General features: G+C 41.6%; 1 protein-coding gene across 3 annotated transcripts in view; it reads left to right on the top strand.

Moving 5' to 3' along the window:
- Positions 1-20,821, top strand: part of LOC144005216 (voltage-gated potassium channel KCNC1-like) — a 53,990-nt gene that overhangs the window by 3,207 nt on the left and 29,962 nt on the right. The window contains exons 1-2 of one of the 3 annotated variants that reach the window (XM_077503231.1): positions 724-1,109; positions 8,806-9,502. In XM_077503231.1, coding sequence (XP_077359357.1) covers positions 8,882-9,502 — 621 coding nt within the window. In that variant the 5' untranslated portion in view covers positions 724-1,109; positions 8,806-8,881. Of the gene's footprint in view, positions 1-723; positions 1,110-8,805; positions 9,503-20,821 lie in introns of those variants that run through there. The other 2 variants (XM_077503233.1, XM_077503230.1) reach the window with 2 other exon arrangements.

Raw genomic sequence — 20,821 nt, 5'->3', positions numbered from 1 at the left:
CTTGGGATGCTGACAAAGTATTCCCACCCAGTTGATAACATACATTTGTGGACTGGGCTATATGCTCCGCCCCCTCACCCCTATAGCACAACTGGAGGTGGATAACGTGCAATAATTTCAGCAAAGCTCCTCTAACCTAATGTAAAGTAACAGCACATGCTTGCAAGTGCACAAGCCCGATTGACACCTCGTCAGCCGCGCCTTCTTGCTGTGATTGGTTGTTTTTCCTCGGGCGCTGTGCTTTGTTCAAAAACTAATTAGTGGGACAAAATGAGGCCAAAAAGGTCCGATTTATTACTACTGTATGGTCGTGTAATAGAAAAATAACTTATTTATGATTTTATCAAACAAGAACAATTGTATGTTTGCCGATGTCATTTTTTCCCTCCCGTTGATGTGATTGCTGGGAACCTGTCGACAAAATGGTGTTTGTGCATCCATCCAGCACGGAGAGAAGGACGAGAAAGCAGCGACTGAACAGATGGCAATAAATCAACACGATATCCTTACGCGTCTCTCTCTGTCTCCGTGGCGTGTGTTTTCCATTTCATTTTTTTTATGTATCAATTTGCGTATTGATGAAGTTGACCATACGAGCGCGCGTGTATACGGCAGGTTCCTCCCACCCTTTCTGTCTTGGGTCTAATCCGCCCACATGTATCGTCTGAGGGAGGGTTAAAAAAAAAAAAAAAAAAAAAAAAAAAAACTAGTGCAGGAGGTGACGCTCCTCTGAAGGAACACAGAGAGGGACAAGCAAAGAGCTGGGCTGCATCTCCATTGAAATATTTGACCAGACAGACAAATGCTAGCTTGGCTATTATTTATTGATATTGAGGCAATCATACAAAAAGGTGAGCTAAAAAAGCGAGGCAGTCCTCAGGGTGTTTTTTTCTTCTCATTTCCATCCAAACTGCATTTTTTTGCCCTCAATTCCCGGGAAATACCCTAAAAAAAAGAGGAAAAACTCCCCACCACCATAATGAATCATCTGACTGCGTGCGAGCGACTGGATACAGTGTGAAATCCTCCGATAACAAAGAAAAAACTAAGCGGCGATTTCTATTATTTTTTTTTTTCGGGGTTTGGCGCACGCAACCTGCACGAGCCAAGTGAGTATTAACGTCGATCGAGCGTGCATGTATTGAATTGATCATGATGGTGATGGTTATTAGCGTTATATTATTTCAGCCTCCATTTAAACGAGCGAGCGAGGCACATTCAACAAGTCGCGTTTTGTCCTTGCGTGTGCTCCATTCACACGATTTCCCCCCCACACTGTTGCACAGCCGTCACGTGTTATATGTGCATGTTGATATGTATGTAATTGATTTATGTGTGTGATCGTCAGCAATGGTGGGTGTTTCCCTGCATGCTTCCTGCACTCTTACCCTGCCTGCTTTTTGACCTGTGTGCGTGTTGTCAAGGCCTTGATAAAGGAATCATAGCGCCACAAACACATTTACACTAAACTGTCCATCATCGGCCGGGATCTGATCCAGGAGTGGCAGTCGAACGGTCTAGACTTCCTCACACATCACCTCCACCTCTGCCAACTTGCTCCATCTTCTGCATTCCGCAGCATCACACACGCACACACGCCAAGTCTCCAGTTTCATAACGCCCCTCGCTCGCTTCCTTCCGTCACTTCCCGCCTGCCAACTGGCCCCGTCGTTTTCTTTCCCGTAAACGCTCTCGCCTCTCCTTTCCTCCATTTGCTCTCTTACACACACCAACACGCACACTGGTCCTGCATTATAAATCTACGGCTGGTGCTATTTTTAGACTGAGGGTAACCCAGAAACACCCCCCCACCCCACCCCAAAAGAGCCCACCTGCGAGAGAGCCAACGGTTCTATTTTCGAGGCGAATGATTGGATTATGAAGGTGGACGTTGGCGCCTTCGAAAACATCCAAATCCTTAACCTTGACGTTAACCTTTCATCCCCAAATTTGTTCGTTCTCACCGCCCCACCAGCTGCCAACCATCCATCCTTCTTCCTCCCGTTGACTAATCTCTCACTTCCACCCTTCCGCTTTATCGTGTGGGTCAGAAATAGGCGACATTTGGAGCCCTTAAATGTGTCATCTGCACTAATGTAAACATATAGGGCCAATTATTGTGGGAATGCTGAAGCATTCCAACATATGTTATTGCGATTTTTTTATTCTCTAGACTTTTTTTGCCACGTAACAACTCCCTCATAATACTTCCAATTTACACTGTTCAAATTTCAACTAGCTTCAAAAATTCACGCCTCCCGGCGTATATATCGTCTGATTCCACATTACTTGCAGTATTTGCACAATTTAACTCATTGACTGCCATTGACGGAAAAAGACGTCAAATAATGCATTTTTGCTGGGCTGGCAGTGAATGTGTTAAACACAATGTGCCAATATATTTTGTGATTATATTGCAGCATCCTTTTTTTTCCTTTTTTTCTTTTTTAAGGCAAATTTTGCTTAAAAATCCGTCAATTTTGGTTACATCTCATCTTAACTCATTGACTGCCATTGACGGAAAAAGACGTCAAATAAGGCATTTTTGCTGGGCTGGCAGTGAATGTGTTAATATCAAATTTCCCCCATTCATTTTCAATGGGACAGACATTGAACTTTTTTCCACACCCACTTCCATACATATAACTTACCATCATTAACAGGTGTCTGATCCTGCTCGGTGTGGCACAGTTGGCCAAGTGCATTGTCCAATAACCAGGAGGTCATCATTTCATAATTTATCTCTCAATTGACTTCATAAGCATTCCACATGCATTCAAATCTTAGCATTCAGCATTCCCACGCAATTTCTCCAGAAATGGCACTTAGTCTAAATTCTTCATCAAAAATTTCCCAAGCTATAAATATCCAATTGCAAATGTAATAGATCTTTTGTCCCAAAAATCAATAGAGATGTAAAAGTCTACACACCCCTGTTCAAGTGCCAACCGACTCAGGGATGTATTGCATTCAGAATTAACCAATCACATTGAAACTCTCATTTAAATGAGAGTCAGCACAAACCTGCCACCATTTAGTGCCTCTGATTGACCACAATGTTACTTCAGATGTTCTAGTAGGCTTTTCCTGACATTTTTTAAAGGTTTTTGTGCTGCTATTTCGAAATGTCCATAATAACTTACATCATGGTTCATGCAAAAAACAAAATAAATAAATAAAAAAACTGTTGAGAATGATAAATATCATCCAAATCTGTGACAAAATATAACAGCTAGATTACAAAAAAAAAGTCAGGAAAGCCTACTAGAACATCTGAACTTTATTTGCGGTTAATCATGGAACTTTATATGATGATGACTTTAACATAAGTTTGAATGTGATTGGTTAATTCAGGAGAAGGGTGTGTAATTTTTTTTTTTTTTTTTTTTTTACCTGATAATGAAACAACAGTTGCTCAACAATGTAAACTTGCAGGAATGTGTCTATCTAAAACCTTTTTTTTTTTTTATATTAAATATCAGATTCCTAATCTAATATTGTATATCTTAGCTTGTCCCAACTGTGCATGTGTCCCCTTGTGCTTTAACAGTGGATCATAATGAACTTAATCATGCAGGAAGGCCATTGTTAATTACAAGACCACCTCAGAGAGAGCTTAAAAGTGCAGGAGCTTCATACTTTTTTAAAAATTAATTTAGCTTATAAAATCTAGCAATAAAGTCATCCTAGCATAACCTGAACTGAATTCTAGACATCTAGAAACTCACAGTATTGATTAGTGTCAATTTTTTGATAGAATACATAATTGATATATTGTAATAAAGCCATACATAGTTAAGGTTACAAAAATTGTCTCTATACCTCAATAAAAGTAATCACTTTTTGTCTGGCCTCTACTCACATATTTCATTTTTATTTAGTTGCCCAGTGACATGTATGATGAAATTTCAGATAATAAATAAAAATGATATAAATGGTAATGTGCAGTCAATGGGCGAGTTAAAGGTAAAAGTCTTGCATTGACTAGAATACTACGCTTCAAATCATAACAGAAGGTAAAAAGGTCAGTGTGCATTCTTGGACAGCCGTTTATGGATACAATTTGTTTTTGTCCGACTTCTACTGACCGCTCAAAGTCCTCGCTGACATTTTGGCACCATTGAATTGATTAAAATAACTCCCTCTGTCATCACATGGTAACCATGTGAGAAGAAAGCAGACGTCTCCAAATTTTTGCTTTCACTCTTCTGTTGCCAAAAAAGAACATTTGAGTCAAATCTCTTAAGACTCCATCACAAGTTACCTTGTTGCTGCGGTTTTTTTTTGTGGGTCATATTCATATAATTTGATCAATAACAGTTAAGATACTTAAAAAAAAATGTAATGTAATACTTAAAAAAAAAAAACTTTTTTCTACCAGATATCTAAATTGGTCTAAAAAGATCCATATTGGTTATAGTCAAAAAATGGTAGCTTTTAAATGTTGATTCAGCTTTATAAAAAAAAGTAACAAACCTATTTTGTATGTTTTCAAAATAAAAAGGCACCAGAAAATACTTACTCCAGTGAACCCGAATACAATCGACTGAAGCACAGTAATGAAGTACTTAGTTACTCCGGATCAACCCCCCCCCACTGGGCTTGTGTGCTATGATGTGTTTGGATTGGTTGGCCCCCGGGGAGCGCCACACCGGCAGGAGTAGGCCATTTCCTTTCTACTTGCTTAATTGATTGCCTATTTCATTCACGTGCTGGGAATTGGCCACGGGCGAGCTTGGTTTCGATGATTGTGACGATTTTCACATCCTCCCTTTTGTATGAGTACCGTTTAAAAAAAAAGAAAAAAAAAAGCGAGTTTTGCATGAATTATCTTAGCTTCATTCGGATTCAAAAGGGACACGTCACTTGAGGGGAGGGAGGAGCATTGAGGGACGGAGTTTGACCGCAGTGCTGCAGTACCTCCCTCTCACCTGTAGAGGTCTCCTGTGCACTGAGTGTGATGATGCAGAGAAGAGGAGGGAGTGAAGGGCAGGTGGGGGCGATGTGGATGGAACAGCATGACGCCTTGTGGTTACATCCTTTGATGAGGGAGCGGGTGGCGTTGAGGAGGGGGGGGGGCATGGCAACATCACACACATACACACCCATGCATGCATGACATTTCCCTGCATTTACACCCTTTTCTAATCACTTATCATCCACATTTACCCCCTCCCCTTTTTGCAATTATCCCCTAATGTCCTTTTCTCCTTCTCATGTGCCCCCCCAAAAAAAAACACGTCTATCCTGTCGCCTCCCTCTGTGATTGTTTTTTGCCTTTCCTGCCAACAGCCAGGTTGGTTCCGCCTAGTCAGCACTCCTCCGAATTCCTCTCCCCTCCCCCTCGCAGGCAATGCATCCCATAATCCCATGCACCCCCACCCAATATGCACCAACTCATTCCTCTTTTCTCGCCGCAGTGTTTGCACTCCTCCACCAAACCTTTTTTTTTTTCCTTCCCACCTAGGCTGCATTTGTTAGCGCGTTGGGCCAGGTGAGGGTGCCACTCGGTCGGTGGTGGGTGAGGAGGGGGAGGGGGGTTGGCAAGTCAGGAAATGCTGCAGGAGAGAGAGAGAGAGGGAGAGGGAGAGAACACCCCCCTATCACCATCACCACCTCCAGTTTGCGCCTCTTTCCAATGCGTAGAAACACTCCGCCTCCTTTCTCACCTCGTGCTTTTTTACCCTTCCTCCATTTTACTGCTCATACCTGCCATCGGCTTTTATTTTCCCTCTGCATTGACGTGCACAACATCACACTCGTTTTGAGCTACAATTGCCGCCTCCCAAAAAAAAAAAATCTGCACTTAACTCACTTGCAACTCTAAATTTAGCTGTTTCGATGCTCCGACCTGCATTTACTAATCAATAAAGTGACCACACGTGACACCAGGAGGGGAACAAACCACATTTGTGGCTGTCTGGGTATAAAATATTCAGCGGTTGACCAACCAAAACAACCGACGGTTCGACTGTTTGAAAAGTGAAAAGTGAGGAACTCTCCGTGGTGCTGAAACCACTTTTCGACTTCTCAACTTTGAGCCGCTCGTTACTTAAGCTAGCTAGTAGTTAAGTATCACAACTTACCTGCTTTCCTCCAAGAATTTGTCGTAAAAATAGTTACGTCAGAATTGCTGCAGTGTCCTATGAGAAGAAAGTTGACACAAAAGTGGCAGCGTGATGATGATGATGATGATGAAGAAGAAAAAGCGCAGGGTGTTTGCGGGGGGGGGCAAGTAGAAGAAGTCTTGCTTCTCACTCCTTAAAGGTGATTCCTTTATGCGGAATGTGAGCGCAAGCAAGTGCAGGAGAGAGTAGTAAGCAGGAGGGGTTGTTCATAAAGAGGAGGGGGTGTCGTTTTCTTTTTTGAAATAGGAGGTTAACATGGACGTGCACACGCTTCTGTTTGTGAATGGCGACGCATGGAGCTCGCGGATTAAAGCTGTGACCTCCATGTTGACTGCTGTTCAATTCATTCACTTTTATGGCACATTCGCATCCTTCCATGTCCTCCCTCCATTACTGAGCAATAAGATCCACCACGCTGCTTTCACTGGCTCCCTTTTGCCCAAAATGAATTTCCTGAGCCCCTTTCCTCGTGTTCCTCAAAGCACATTTTCTTCGAACCTGATCATTGCGCATGGCATGAATCTACAGGAAAGTCAAGTGTACATACATACATGGTGCTGCGGCACCTTACGTCAGAGATGCGTTCGGGATCAGGGGCAAAGTGGGGGATGGACCCCCCCCAACATTCCTTTTCCTCTCCAGTGTCTGGCTCGCTCGTCCGTGCAGGGTGGGGGTGCACATCTCAACAGTGGCCTAATTAGGGAGCGGATTTGAATGAGCACCGACTTGAACATCAGTCGGATCAATTTAGAGATTGCGGGATGAGTGAGGGGAAAACGGGGGGAGACGTAACAGTGCCGGGCAATTAACTGACTTTATTAAGAGCAACGTAAGGATGTATAGAGAAGGGGGGGGGGGGGCAAAATATAGCCCGGGGGCCTCAAACGGTCCGCTCTGTTCATTAATCCGGCCCGCCGAGCGTTTATTATCAAGAGTTGTGTAATATTTCTCACCTAATAATGATTGCTTAAAATGTGTCATAAAATAATTCTAAGATAACGTGGTTGCACAAGTGTGCACACCCCTTCTAAATGGGGGTCAGAATTAACCAATCACATTCAAAATCATGTTAAAGGGATACTTCACTTATTTTAGCCCATTATAGCAATAAAAAGCTAATGTTGTGTTTATAATTGTCATGACTCGAGTCATGCAGGAGTAATGTTTGGGTCTTGTCTCATGTCTGGGGTCAAGCCTGGGTTAAGTTTGAGTAGAGTTCGTGACCGTGTGCCAGCGTTCGCGACCCGTTACGTGTCTGTTTTGGTATTGAGGTAACAGCATCCAGTTTCAACTAGTTTTAGGCTAAATGATGTCAAGGATCTTTTATGCTATATGATGTTTGTTGATGTCAGGAACTATCTGTAATTACGGAGTCAACGGCTAATCAGAGAATTCCATGTCAGTACTATTCCTCACATGTCTAGCCACAACCAATGAGATTGATTGACTGTCCATTTAAGGGTCTGAGAAATGTGTGTGTTCGCCGGATTATTGCGCAACTGTTCCTGTGTACCGCTCTCTTAGTTTCTGCCTCTCAATGTGAATAAATAGATTTATTTGTGTCTGCGTTTGGGATCCTACCTCTTAGCACACAACAATAATTAATTTGATACTTTCATTATTTTTCACGTACAAATATTACCTTTAAAAACACATTTTGCAACTTGCTGTCGACTGAAAATGACATCAACAAGCCTTTAAATGAGAGTCAGCACACACTTGCCACTGTCTAAAGTGTCCTCTGATTAACCGATGAAAGTTCAGATGTTCTAGTAGGCTTTTCCTGACATTCTTTTCATTCTAGCAGAAATCAAAGGTTTGTGCTAACACTGATTGGTATTTGAAACTGCTCATAATTGCATACAAATTTCAGGCCCTCCACTTGAAAGCAAACAGTGTCAGAAAAGGCCTACTAGAACATCCAAAATGCACTTTAATATTGTCCCACATGTTATTTGGAATGTTTTTCTGTCTTTTTTTTTTTTTTTTTTTTACAGAATTATAAAGCAAAGGTTGAATTTGTTTTGGCCATAGGATGAAAGCATGCTTTTTTTTCCCCATCTGGAACTCGGATTGAAAAGCCTATTAGAACATCTGAACTTTATTTGGGGTTAGTCATAAATTGTGGCAGGTGTGTTCTGACTTGCTATTAACACGAGTTGATTGTGATTGGGTTCATTCTGACCCAGTAATGTGAGGGGGTGCACACTTGTGCAACCACATTATTATTATTTTTTTTTTTATATTTCTTATTTTCAATTGAATTGTGGTTAAAAGTCACATTAATGGTAGAAAAACTTTTAAAATGATTTCTCTGGGGCTCATTTTTTTATATTACAAAAACCTAGCATTTGAACAGGGGTGTGTAGACTTTTTTTTTTTTTTTTTTTCTATTCATTGCATGTAAACTATAAAAACTGAAAACTGAGTTATTATAACAGTACCGTTTATTTATGTTTTTTTTCCCCCCCCAGCTCATCTATGAATGATGTGTTTGGTTTTAAAAATGAACTGATAGAGGAGCTCTTTTGTCACCGCGATGCACATAACAAGGTTATTTGTTGACCTTTTCCATCCTAACGTGCTACTTTACATGGTTGAGAATCCCCATTCGACTAAAAGGTGTCCCTTTCTCACACCCCCTCCCCTCTCTCTCTCTCTCTCTCTCTTTCTGCAGACTCCTCCTCCCGCCTCCCTCCGGTTGCTCTCATCTTCTCCCTCCTCCCTCCTCCTCCCCCCCCCTCCGGTCCTCTATGCTCAGTTCGGTGTGTGTATCCTCTTTCAAAGGGCGCAAGGGTGGGAACAAGTCGTCCAACAAAGCATGTTACAGCGCAGACATGACTTGTCCGTCGGAAAGCGAGAAAATCGTGATAAACTGCGGCGGGGTGCGCCATGAGACGTACCGGAGCACCCTGAAGACCTTGCCCGGCACGCGCCTGTCGTGGCTGACCGAGCCGGACGCCTTCAGCAACTTCGACTACGACCCCAAATTGGACGAGTTCTTCTTCGACCGCCACCCGTCCGTCTTCTCCTTCATCCTCAACTACTACCGCACGGGCAAGCTGCACTGTCCCAACGACGTGTGCGGCCCCCTGTTCGAGGAGGAGCTGGCCTTCTGGGGCATCGACGAGACGGACGTGGAGGCGTGCTGCTGGATGAACTACCGCCAGCACCGGGACGCCGAGGAGGCGCTGGACAGCTTCGAGACGCCCGAGCCCGACGCGCCCGACGACGACCCGGCCCTGGGGGGCGCCGACGGCGACCTGAAGCGACTGTGCATGCAGGAGGACGCCAGGAGGGCGGGATGGTGGAAAACCTGGCAGCCCAAAATCTGGGCGCTCTTCGAGGACCCCTACTCGTCCAAATACGCCCGGGTGAGTCCAACCGCCGTCGCCAACTTTTTCCCAAAAAAGTTGTGCATGCATTGCGACCTGTCTCGCGCTGTGTAGCGTGCATAGCATTGCAGGATGTCGACTTTCTGCTACTGAATAATTCATATCGATAGGAAGAGGCAGCTTTATGTTTGGCACACATTCGCTCCGAATGCCCGTTTTCACTGCCATCGATTTCAATGCGCATCGTCGCCACACGTTTGTCCTCTTTTTGCGACGCGCCGATTCTGCTCTCGTCTTTTTCTCACGTTTGCCCTTGCTGCTGCTCCGCTCGCTTTGCGCGGACTTTTACGCGCAACATAAATGTGTCGTATTTTTTTCCCATAGAAAAAACATTGAACCATGCATGTGAAGATTAATGCGAATGTGAATTTGATCATCCCTAACCCAGGACACCCGAATCCACGTCTAACACGGATTACATAGATTAGGATAGCCGCAGCCTCGGATCACTTTTAAGAGGGAAGTTGTGATGCGATGATGGGCAGTTAATGCAAATCAATCCACCTTCTATGTGGCTTGTCAACACTGTCGTCCTCTGCACTTGTTAAATGTTGGAGCACAACTACGGGGAAAGAAGCTAGAAACTGCGGTTGATTGGACATCTAGAGCTTTTCAAGTATACAATCCAATTTGTGCTACTTGTTACATATCGTTAGGATTTATCGGATTTTGCCTTGGCTTTAAGTTAAATATTGAATGTGTAGCTATTGGCTACAAATATTGAAGTTGGGGAGGGGGGTTATGCAGAGTGCAGTGCAGGTATCGTCGCCAGGGTGCATTCATGTGTTTTGTCCCAGCTTCTTCGCTCTATTCCGACCCGACAGAACCTTCTTGCTCCGGAGATGCAAATGACGCGAGGAGATGTTGGAGATACGAAGGGACAGATGAGAAGCAGGCGAGACATCGGTCTAATGATTTCAGGGCGATGAATCAAACAAATCAATGTCTTCATTTAATCCCCACAACCGACCGCGCACTCTCGCCTTCGTTTCATGTTCTGTCGATGTAGCGTAGCAGCGCACGCACGCACATGCTGGTGCTGGTATCTATGCTGGGTTTTCTGCTGCAGTAGACGCCGGAGAGAGGAGGGGGGAGCGCTGGAGAAAGAGAAAAGAGGTGCAGAGGGTGCTGGTGCTGCTGGTGGGAGGAGGAGGAGGGGGGGGGGGGTAGCAGATAGGCAGCGCAAGAGGGAAATGGAGAAGGGGTGAGCGGAGAGAGATGGTGGGAAAATGGAGTGAAGGGGGGCGAATTTGTAGGAAGCAAGGGAGGATGTGACAAACGTGATTGGGGGCGGGGCGGGGGCTCGTCTTTGCATCTTCGATTATCTTTGCAAGCTGGAACCATCCAGCTTGGCTCTCCTGCTTGCTTATCGATTGATATTTCATTGATTATCTTCTCTCTCTCTTTCTTTTTTAGTGTGTTTAAAGACACTCACATTTGCAGATTGCCAAAAAAAAACAAAAAACGCTTTCATGTTTCTCTTGAATTCAGTGCCATTTGCATTGGATGCACTTATTGAGCCACACCAGATTGACATACAATAAACCACTCGGTGGTTGCTCCGCGTCAGCCAATGACAACAAAATGCTCACAAATGCTATGTTGTGCTCGCTAACATTATTGCCATAAATGTCCATCAATTATATTGTTAAAGTTTATTCAACTTAAATTAGTTTTATCCCCCCAAAATACAAGTTGTATTTTTTACAATGTATGTTTCTTTGTCCACTAATATTACTTCTTCACACTCCTGTTCAGAACGATGACATGACTTTTTATTTTTTTATTTATTTTTTTATCATTAGCTTAATCGTACTTCTGAGTTGCAAATGCTCGATAACATCACGAGTAAACAAAACCTTTCTATGTCATCTGACCAACACAGAGTGATAGATGACGCTACACGCTTCAAAGTGTTTCACCAAGTAATTTCATTCCAAAATAGATCTCACATAGCGTCAATAAAAACGAACTTAATTTATTAATTGATTTTTCTGTGGCTCAGATTCATGGCATGGATGCTCGCTTTTGACTCTGAAATAGTTGATGTTAGCTAGCAGGTTAATCATTACCCAGTTAGTCAACGAGTTGTTAGCTAGCAGGGTAGTCAATCAATCAACCAACCAACCAATCAATCTTTATTTGTATAGCACTTTTCAGTAACTCATTCACTCCCATCCATTTTCACTGAAGCAACCCCCTTCGCTACCGGCTGTTTTACTGGGTTTGGACTTATTTTGCGAGGTCCGCAGAATATTCTGTTCTATTGCTATGAAAACATGGAACCTACCAAAAGAAAGATTACAGTCTCTTCTTTCACCAGGAAATAAAGTATATTTGTATCTGTTTCCATTTTGCAGCAAATAGCATTAGAATATAGCGAAGTTTCATCGCTAATTACATTCCTGGTGAAAACATTGGCAAAAAGAGCTTGTTGCAATATGGCCCTGGCTGATCTCTTGTACTCTGCTGCCACCTGCTGGCCGTTTTTTGTTTTTTTTGTAATAACTATAATTTCTTTAAGCCACCTCTTCATGCCAGAAGCTGTATCAAAGCCTTCTGTATACTCTAGAAAAAAAAACCATTAAAAAAAACGTATAAAAACGTGTTTGTGCAGGACAAAGTATTAAAAAACGTGTTTATATGTTTTTGGGGTTGAATGAGAAAATTCAAATTCAAAATGCCTTACAAACAAATCCCCAGCCCACCGCCTCCCACAATACCGACCCACACACACACAAAAAAAAAGTGCATAAAAAAACAAACATTCAAAACAGATGATCCAAGGCCCCTAAAATTCAGCACAGGGCAACCTCGTGATGAAAATGCTATCTCATTCGCCGATTTAGTGTACGAATTGATGTTAGCTTACGTTGAAAGCTTTAAGTCGACAAATTGCTAATCACAGTTTTGGAAACTGTTTAGAAAGGATTCTCGACTTGCCTTGTCTGCTGCCGTCGCCGGACTTTAATGCTCGATGGAGCAGCGGCAACAAGGAGACACTTTTAAAACGCAAGTACGGTAGATGAGAATATAGCGGTTAGCCTCGCTACCTTCAGCTATTCTGACTGCTGCTAATCAGGATTTAGGGCGATCATTATCACCACCAAAATAATAATCGAGCGGCCACAGTAATCTCAGAATTTGAGCCTGCGACCTCACTCCCAAGGTCATTGCGATCACTGCAACGGTTTGCGTCCCTATTTGTGTTGTGCTGTGTAATGTGCACATTGCTGCCATAAACACGAATTTGACCCCGACCGCCTCCGCCCGGACGTGCTGTCCCCTGATAGAAAACCACTGCGGTGGACAAAACCCCCCAAAAAGATGCATTGGCAGGTGAACAGCTAGACAAGGGGAAAGGCAAGATCACCTTGGAGAGGATTTTGTCAACACAGCTTGAGGGGGAGAGAGTTTAAATATGTCCAGCTGTGTCTAGCAAATACTTTTTAAGTGTTTTTATGCAGTCGAGAGATGGATTGTGCAATTTGTACCATTTTCAAAAGACAGCAAAAAATGAAGCATTTAGAATGTAAATATTATCCATACGGAAACAGTGAATTTAAAATAAGCATGTTCAGTTCAGTTCAAGGCTCATTTTGATGATTTTGCCCGTGAGCATCTGCCAGTTTCCTTTTGTGGCAGTTCTGAACTTGTTTTAATGCAATTGTTGTGTTGCAAATGCCCCTTAAAGAACAGTGAGCTGTAATCTCCGCCTCTTTTTGCCAGCAAAAACTAGTTGCGTTGAATTACGTCTTTATGACATATGATTATGATTTAATTTATTTAAGTCAATCTCCGGTGTAATAACCTTGTTTACTGATTGAATTTTTATTAATTAATTTATTTATTTATTATTATTATCATTATTATTAATTCAATATCTGGTGTAATAACCTTATTTATTGATTGATTGAATTTTTAATTTTAACTTATTATGATGATTATTATTATTATTATTATTATTATTAATTCAATCTCTGGTTTAAGAACTTTGCAGGTATTATTTTTATCCACTTGGGGCCACCATCTTCACATTCTACACCGTAGTATCTGTGACATTGAATGTGTGTGGCTTTAAAATACCGGGCCCTGCCTGGTGAGTGACGTGTGTGTGTGAACAAATGAGAGTATACGACTGTTGTTAGCGCAAGTTAGCATGTTAGCTCAGGTTAGCAAATCTGGGTGTTGGGTCGCCAACCTATTTGTACATAAGTCTGCAGTAACATTAGTCCACGTGGAAAAATGTTCACTGCGAGGCGTCAAATGTTTTACACCCCATTTCACTAGGCCCCGCCTCTTAGGCACACAGATGCAACAATATGCAGTGTTTTCTGCAGATTTGTTATTTCAGCCAACTTCAAGTACATTTGTAATATTTTCTAACAGGTTTAAGGAAGGGTTCACTGTAAGTATAGTTTTTATGCCGAAGCATATATATATATTTTTTTTAAATTGGCACTTTATGTTGTACTATAGTTTTATATACAATATATTGACTCTCTGTGAATGGGGTAAACATTGTGAGATCTATATTGCACTGTGGATGTGTGCGTGTTCCCGTTGCACTGCAGGTAAACAGCCCACATGAAGCTAAAAAGCAGCATTCCTCTTCTTCGAGTGCAAACATGGCTCTCTCTCGCTCTCTCTCAAGTGTCCCTGCAATGACGCGGAAGTGCGCTCGAGCGTTGTGGAATTAAACACTGGTTACTTTGCTTGTATTGGCGCTTCCCAGTTGTACCTGTTGGAAAACCCCGGCTGAGAAAGACCGCATGGCTCCCACTCCCACACGTGCTCCTCTCCCTGTGGGGCCGCTTTGTGAACATAGCGAAAGGGAAGGAAGAAAAGGAAGCCTACGTTTCTGTCTCGACTGGCAAAACCATTCTTTTTGTTTTAAGCAAGCTCAGACTCTGAATCGGCAACAAAAAAAAGTTACCGTGCAGTGAAAAGCATCTGAATTTTGCACTTTTTGAACATTAAATTTCATTTTTTATTCACAAGTAGCTGTTAAAAAAAAGTCAGACAGAAACTGGATGTCTTCCTATCACTCAAAATTCTGCTCGTGTCATCTTTATGTACTTTCCTCCTCTGCACCGAGATCAATTTAGCCTTGCTGGTTAAGTGCTGACTCAGTCTTCTGCTTCCAGTCAATTAGGACCGTGTTCTTGGGACCTGGAGGAGCTACAGTGGATTGCGGTGGTGGGAGTTCTCGAAATCAGTCATTCACAAACTGGGCTCAGCGAAATAATTGGCCGTTATTGAAAAAGTTATATGTGCGGACGGCTCCATAAAGTTGAAAACGGCCCATTTTTAATTACTGTGACATTTTTGCAGTACACATGATAGTTATGTCTGATAGGTGTAAAGATTTTAAAGATCCCTTGGAGAAATGTCTCCCTTGAATCTAGGAATTTGGTGAAAAAACTTGAATCTGGTGAAAAAAAAAAGCTGCAGAGCAGGCGCATTGACAGCCAAACTTTAATTTGGTTCCATGTTAGCTTCAATGAATTTTTCAGGTGGAATATGCAGGTTAAAGTGTAACTAAAGGGCTTGAAGTGCGACAAACACACGTTTATCCTCTTCCATTACTAAATGCACATCACTTTTGACCCTTTCAAACACCCGAGCGGACATCAATCCTTCTTAGCACGCTCACCTTTACACACTGGCCCGTAGTGTGTAAGTGGAGCAGCCCATAAAGCATTCGGCTGAGGGCTCGTGTTTACGGCGTGCGGATAAATCAGCGCGTTCGACACGCCTCCCCGTGTAACCCCTGAGGAGTGCCCTCGTGCACGTGCCTGTTTACCAACTCAAGTCTTTTGACCAACTCCCCAAATAATAATCATTTTATTCCTGCCCTTTTTCCCCCTTTTCTCTTAATTATTCGCAACAAGTCAACTTGATGTTTCAGTAGGTAACCAGCTCCCGTGTAACAATAACCTGACTCTTCATCACTCATTCTCTCACTGTGAGGTAACTTATGGATGGATGGATAGAAGCAAGAAACTTTGATGGATAGAAAACTAGCTTGCCTGGGAGATAGCTAGAAAACCAGCTAGCTAGCTAGCTAGAAAACCAGCTAGCTAGCTAGCTAGAAAACCAGCTAGCTAGCTAGCTAGAAAACCAGCTAGCTAGCTAGCTAGAAAACCAGCTAGCTAGCTAGCTAGAAAACCAGCTAGCTAGCTAGCTAGAAAACCAGCTAGCTAGCTAGCTAGAAAACCAGCTAGCTAGCTAGCTAGAAAACCAGCTAGCTAGCTAGCTAGAAAACCAGCTAGCTAGCTAGCTAGAAAACCAGCTAGCTAGCTAGCTAGAAAACCAGCTAGCTAGCTAGCTAGAAAACCAGCTAGCTAGCTAGCTAGAAAACCAGCTAGCTAGCTAGCTAGAAAACCAGCTAGCTAGCTAGCTAGAAAACCAGCTAGGTAAAAGAACATGAATATTATCAATTACTGCCTTACATCATAATAAAAGTTGACTTTGCAGTACCAAAACATTAGAAACAGTTCTCAGTATGATTTCAACACCACTACAAACTACAACAATAAATAAAATGATAAGAAATGTTTTTCATTTCATATATACCGCTGATTATGTTTGATAGCTTGAATCTCATTTTGGCGTACCTAATGTTGTGACTGGTGAGTGCATTTATAGAATCGTTAAAGGCACAGTGCGTAATAATTAGCACCATCTAGTGGTGAACTTATAATTCATGAATTCTACTTTGCAAACGTAGTTAGCTCTGGTGGTGCTTACATCTAGTGTTGGACCGTTGCTTATCTTCTACAACTGGGTGGTCATTTCTGACCCCTGTGATTCGGGCTGCCGCCGCTTGTCGCCCTCTGCTTGGCTCTCGCAAGCTTTTACTAGCTTCTCCCGCAATAGCCTCTCTTGTTAGCCACTCGAACCAGCCTAATGGCTCGGGCTAACTCCCACTAACCGCTCTTGTTAGCTACTCTGGCTAACTGGCGTTTTTCGGCATCGCTTGCCGGCTGCCAATTATCCGACACTCGCCAAGATGCACTCCAAATAATAATTGGTACTACGCTTGCGAAGTTTGGTCAATCTGAGTCACTCTAGTGCTTTGAAATGCTCGCTCTTCGGCTGCTTTCTATGATATACTGACATCTAGTGGCAAACTTTTACACACTGTACCTTTAATGAATACTCTTCTGTTGTTTAAACACATTTGTTTCATCCCAAAAAAAAAAAGAATGTCAGACTAGGATATAATAAATTGTCCTATTTTGTCATGAAATTTAAAAGCACCCGCTGAATATTTGTCAATTTTTATACTAGGACAAGTAGCAAAATATGGTTCCAGATTGTGATTCAAGCAGAAAGCCTTCCGATTGGGTGTGTTACTGCTTAGTCCATCGGAGGACATGAGTGTTTCAGTTCCTGTGCGGCCATCTGCTTTCTCTTGATTGTGCCTCCTGTCCAAGCGGACACCAAATGACTCACCGCTTCGACCTGCCTCCAATCTTGAGGTTTTCTGTCACAAAGTCAGTCTTAACTCGCCCCATTTGGGAACAATTAATAAATAATGAAGTGCTTGCTCAGCACCTAAGTATATAGATTGCTTAGAGACTAGCAGGAAGTAGTTGGAAGTACAAATTAGGGCTACACGATATTAGAAAAAAATGACATTGCGATTTTTTGGGGGGGGGGTCTGCGATATATATTGCGATATTAAAAATGGAAGAATTTTCACCAGATGACTTGAATAGCGGTTTGAGAAGAATTTGTTTAACTCATGACACTATTGTATTCATATAAATGGCCTGCTTTTTATATAGCGCTTTGGTGCCCAAATCGCTTTACGATGTCTGTTGTAAGAAATGGGGGTAATTTTTTCAAATCCAATTTTTGTCTTAGGAATGTGGCAAATACAAAAAAAAAAATATTGTACTGTACTCAAGTCTCCATGGTACGAGTAATCAATAGAAAAAAAAAGTCATTTTGGGGTAGAACTACTCCTTTAATGTTTTATTCCAATGCAAAAACTACATATGATCTTACCACGAATATTTGTCTTATTTCTAATTAAATTGTTCTCATAAGTATTATAATAGATGAAAATTGTCTAAAAATAAGTCACTTTTTAGGTGATAAGTCTGATCTTAAATGTAGTGAGATTTGTTTGAACCATAAATGAGACATTTTAACTATTATTATCATTATTATTAATTATTATTATTATTATTATTATTATGACTGATAAGCAGAAGGGGTCGGGGGGGTCGAGGGGTAGCTTGCTACCTTTATGAAGCAAAACAAACATTTGCTTGTTCTTAAAAAATAAATAAATAAAAACATCGCACGTCTTGCGATGTTCAAACGATATATCGTGCAGGCCGAGTACAAATAAATACTTCATTGTACTTGAGTATATTGTTCAGATATCTCTACTTTTCTTGAATTTTTATTTATTTTTGACGGATTTTTACCACTCCCATTAGAAACTAGATGTCTGTACTTACTTCCTTGACACCAATTACAGTGGTATGTGGACTTACGATTTCACCAAACTATGACTTTGATGAGTATTCGATGGAATAATCGATAGGATAATCGATTCTGAAAAGATTTGTTAGTGACAGCCCTTACCCATGCGTTCTGCATTTGTGTGTTTCGGCGCGCTGTCAGACAGATTACAGACAAAGACAGGACTCATATAAAAAATAAATAAATAAATAAATCCTTGTGAAGATGTCATAACCAAACTCTCCTGGTGTGTGTCGGACACGATGAAGGGTGCAGAGCGAGCGAGATGGAGCTAAAAAAGAAAAGGAGGGATTGGCTGAGGAAGAGGGGGCTGCGTCGCAAGGACAAGTGCACATAATATGCTGCAGTAATATGTGCTGAATACAAAGCAGATGAGCGAGGGAAAGGAAAGGACACATGCATCTCACTCTTACTATTTGTTTGTCCTCACCAATGTTTGACAGGACTGCAGTGCAAATGCAACGGCGAGGGGGCTTGTGAATACTGCAGCGCTGATAAGAATGTGACGTTATACACTGGTATGTGTGTGGGGGAGAGAGCTCGCCGAATCAGCCGTAGCGTGTCAAGGAGTTGAGTCATTCAGGGAATCTCTGAAACTGAAGTCTGCGTTGTTGGGATTTCAATGTAGCAGGTCGCAGCAACAATCTGTTTTTGTTTTATTTTCTCGTAAAATTTCAATGTAGAGTGAGAGAGTGACGATTAAAGTTGAGCATTATTTTACTTTATGAGTCTTCCCATCCGCTACTACCATGGCAACCTGTAAAGCTCTGTTGCTTCCGTTGCCAAGAGCAAAATATTCAATTTGGGCAGTTTCACATCGGGGTGTACTCACTTTTGTTACCATTTTCTGTAACGTCAACCAATTGCAGATTAATGGCTATGTGTTGAAGTCTTGAGGAATTAAGAAATTTACGCTGTTCTACAAACATGGTAGAAAATTGTCATTTCTTCAGTCTTATCATATTTACCAATAGAATACAGATATTTACAATAATAATGATGGCCGCACAAAATAATAAGACTTTAGTCATAATTCAGACATTTTCACTATGGCATGTACTCACTTTTGTTGCCAATGGTTGTGTGTTGAGTAGCCTCGGTCATGCCAGGGTTAAGTTTGGGTCATGCAAGGTTTATGTTTGGGTCATGACCGTGAGGTCAAGTGTCTGTTTTGAAATGATGTAACCGGCATCTAGTTTCAACTGGTCCTAACCTATGTGATGTCAGGAGCTATGTAATGTCAAGAGTCTTTAATCTCTATCTAGTCAACAGCCAATCAGGTATTTCCATGTCAGTCCTGTTACTACCCACATGTCTAGCCACAACCAATCAGATCGATTCACTGTGTATATAAGCCGTCTGAGACCAATGCAAGTTTGAACTAAAACAGAAACTTATTTTATCTATTTTTATTTATTTATTTATTTATTATTATTTTTTTTTTAGTGGGGCAAAATATCCATATGGATATGTGTTGTATAATCTCTTTCATCATCGTGATGTACCAGCATCACATTTTAAAATACTATACTTATAGTGTTAATGACATATTATTTGGCTGCATTGTGGGATTTTGAGTCCAAACAAACTGTATACGTAAGGCAAAGTGATCTTGGCTGACTGTGGAGATTAGCCAAGGGGGAAATACCAGTGCCAACACAATCTGTCAGCAATGTCATTCCTACAAACTAAAAGCAATCTAATTTGAGTTGAATGCGATAGTTATTGCTTGGGCGAATGCTCCCTTCAAGTAAACTGAGACATTTCTTTGGGTGAGAGGTGAAGTATACCCCGGACTGGTTGCCAGTCAACAAGACGACTCAATGAATGTACAATTATTTGCAACAAAAAGCTTTTAACTTCTCAAATGTAGCATAGTTTAATTTAGCCTGCTTGTATTTTATGAATCTTACCAGTTCATACTCACATGAAGTGTTACAATTGGGATGTGTAAATGGCCAAAAGCTTGTCATTCATAATTAAAAATATGGGGTGGAAATATGAATTCGGTGCACTTTTCTCTGGTTCACTGCTACGTGCTGTCTTCATTTTGACATTTTTACTTGTCCGCTTTTATTTCGTGGTCTCATCTTGATTTCAACATTAGCCTTCCAAATGTGTTATTCTTGGATACAGAAGCCGATGATGATGATGATGATGATGATGATGATGATGATGATGTGAGGGAAAGCTATTTTGGTAACCCACCCTAACTTTACATTTCCGCCGCAAGATGCGAGGCTACCTTGAAATTGTCCGACTCGGTGATAGATACCGTCGTTCACCCCAAAATGATCGAGGAATCAGAATGTCCGAGTCTGCCTTAGGCCACGAGTGCCCTTTAGGCGAGCTTTCTCCATTACACATCGTTTATATGTTCATTTTTCACACCTCGGTGTCGTCATTGTCATTTGATTCCTGCTGACTTTACAGTTGACAATTTGTGCACCATCATGCAAAAACTCAAATCTATCCGAGATGAAATATTTTTAAATCAAGGCAAAATATGCTTTGTTTTTTGTCTGTCAATACTTCATCTGCTCCCAACATTTAATTTATAATCCTTATCTAAACGTATTATAATTCATTGATATTTTATTGCTGTTATGATAAGTTTAGTTTAAAGGAGCGTTAGCCTCATAGTTTGTTCTTATTTCATATTTGAATATTTCTGGAAAACAGTGTCATGTGATTAAAATGCTTTGACTTATTAATCGCAAAATTTTCCATAATTAATCACATTTTTCAACTACTATTTTCTACCAGGCTGGTAATGGATATTTACTTCAGTAA

The sequence above is a fragment of the Festucalex cinctus genome, chromosome 17 (assembly GCF_051991245.1).
Source record: "Festucalex cinctus isolate MCC-2025b chromosome 17, RoL_Fcin_1.0, whole genome shotgun sequence".
NCBI lineage: Eukaryota > Metazoa > Chordata > Actinopteri > Syngnathiformes > Syngnathidae > Festucalex > Festucalex cinctus.
Note: the sequence above shows the minus strand (reverse complement) of the source record. Positions and strands in the feature narration are given on the sequence as shown.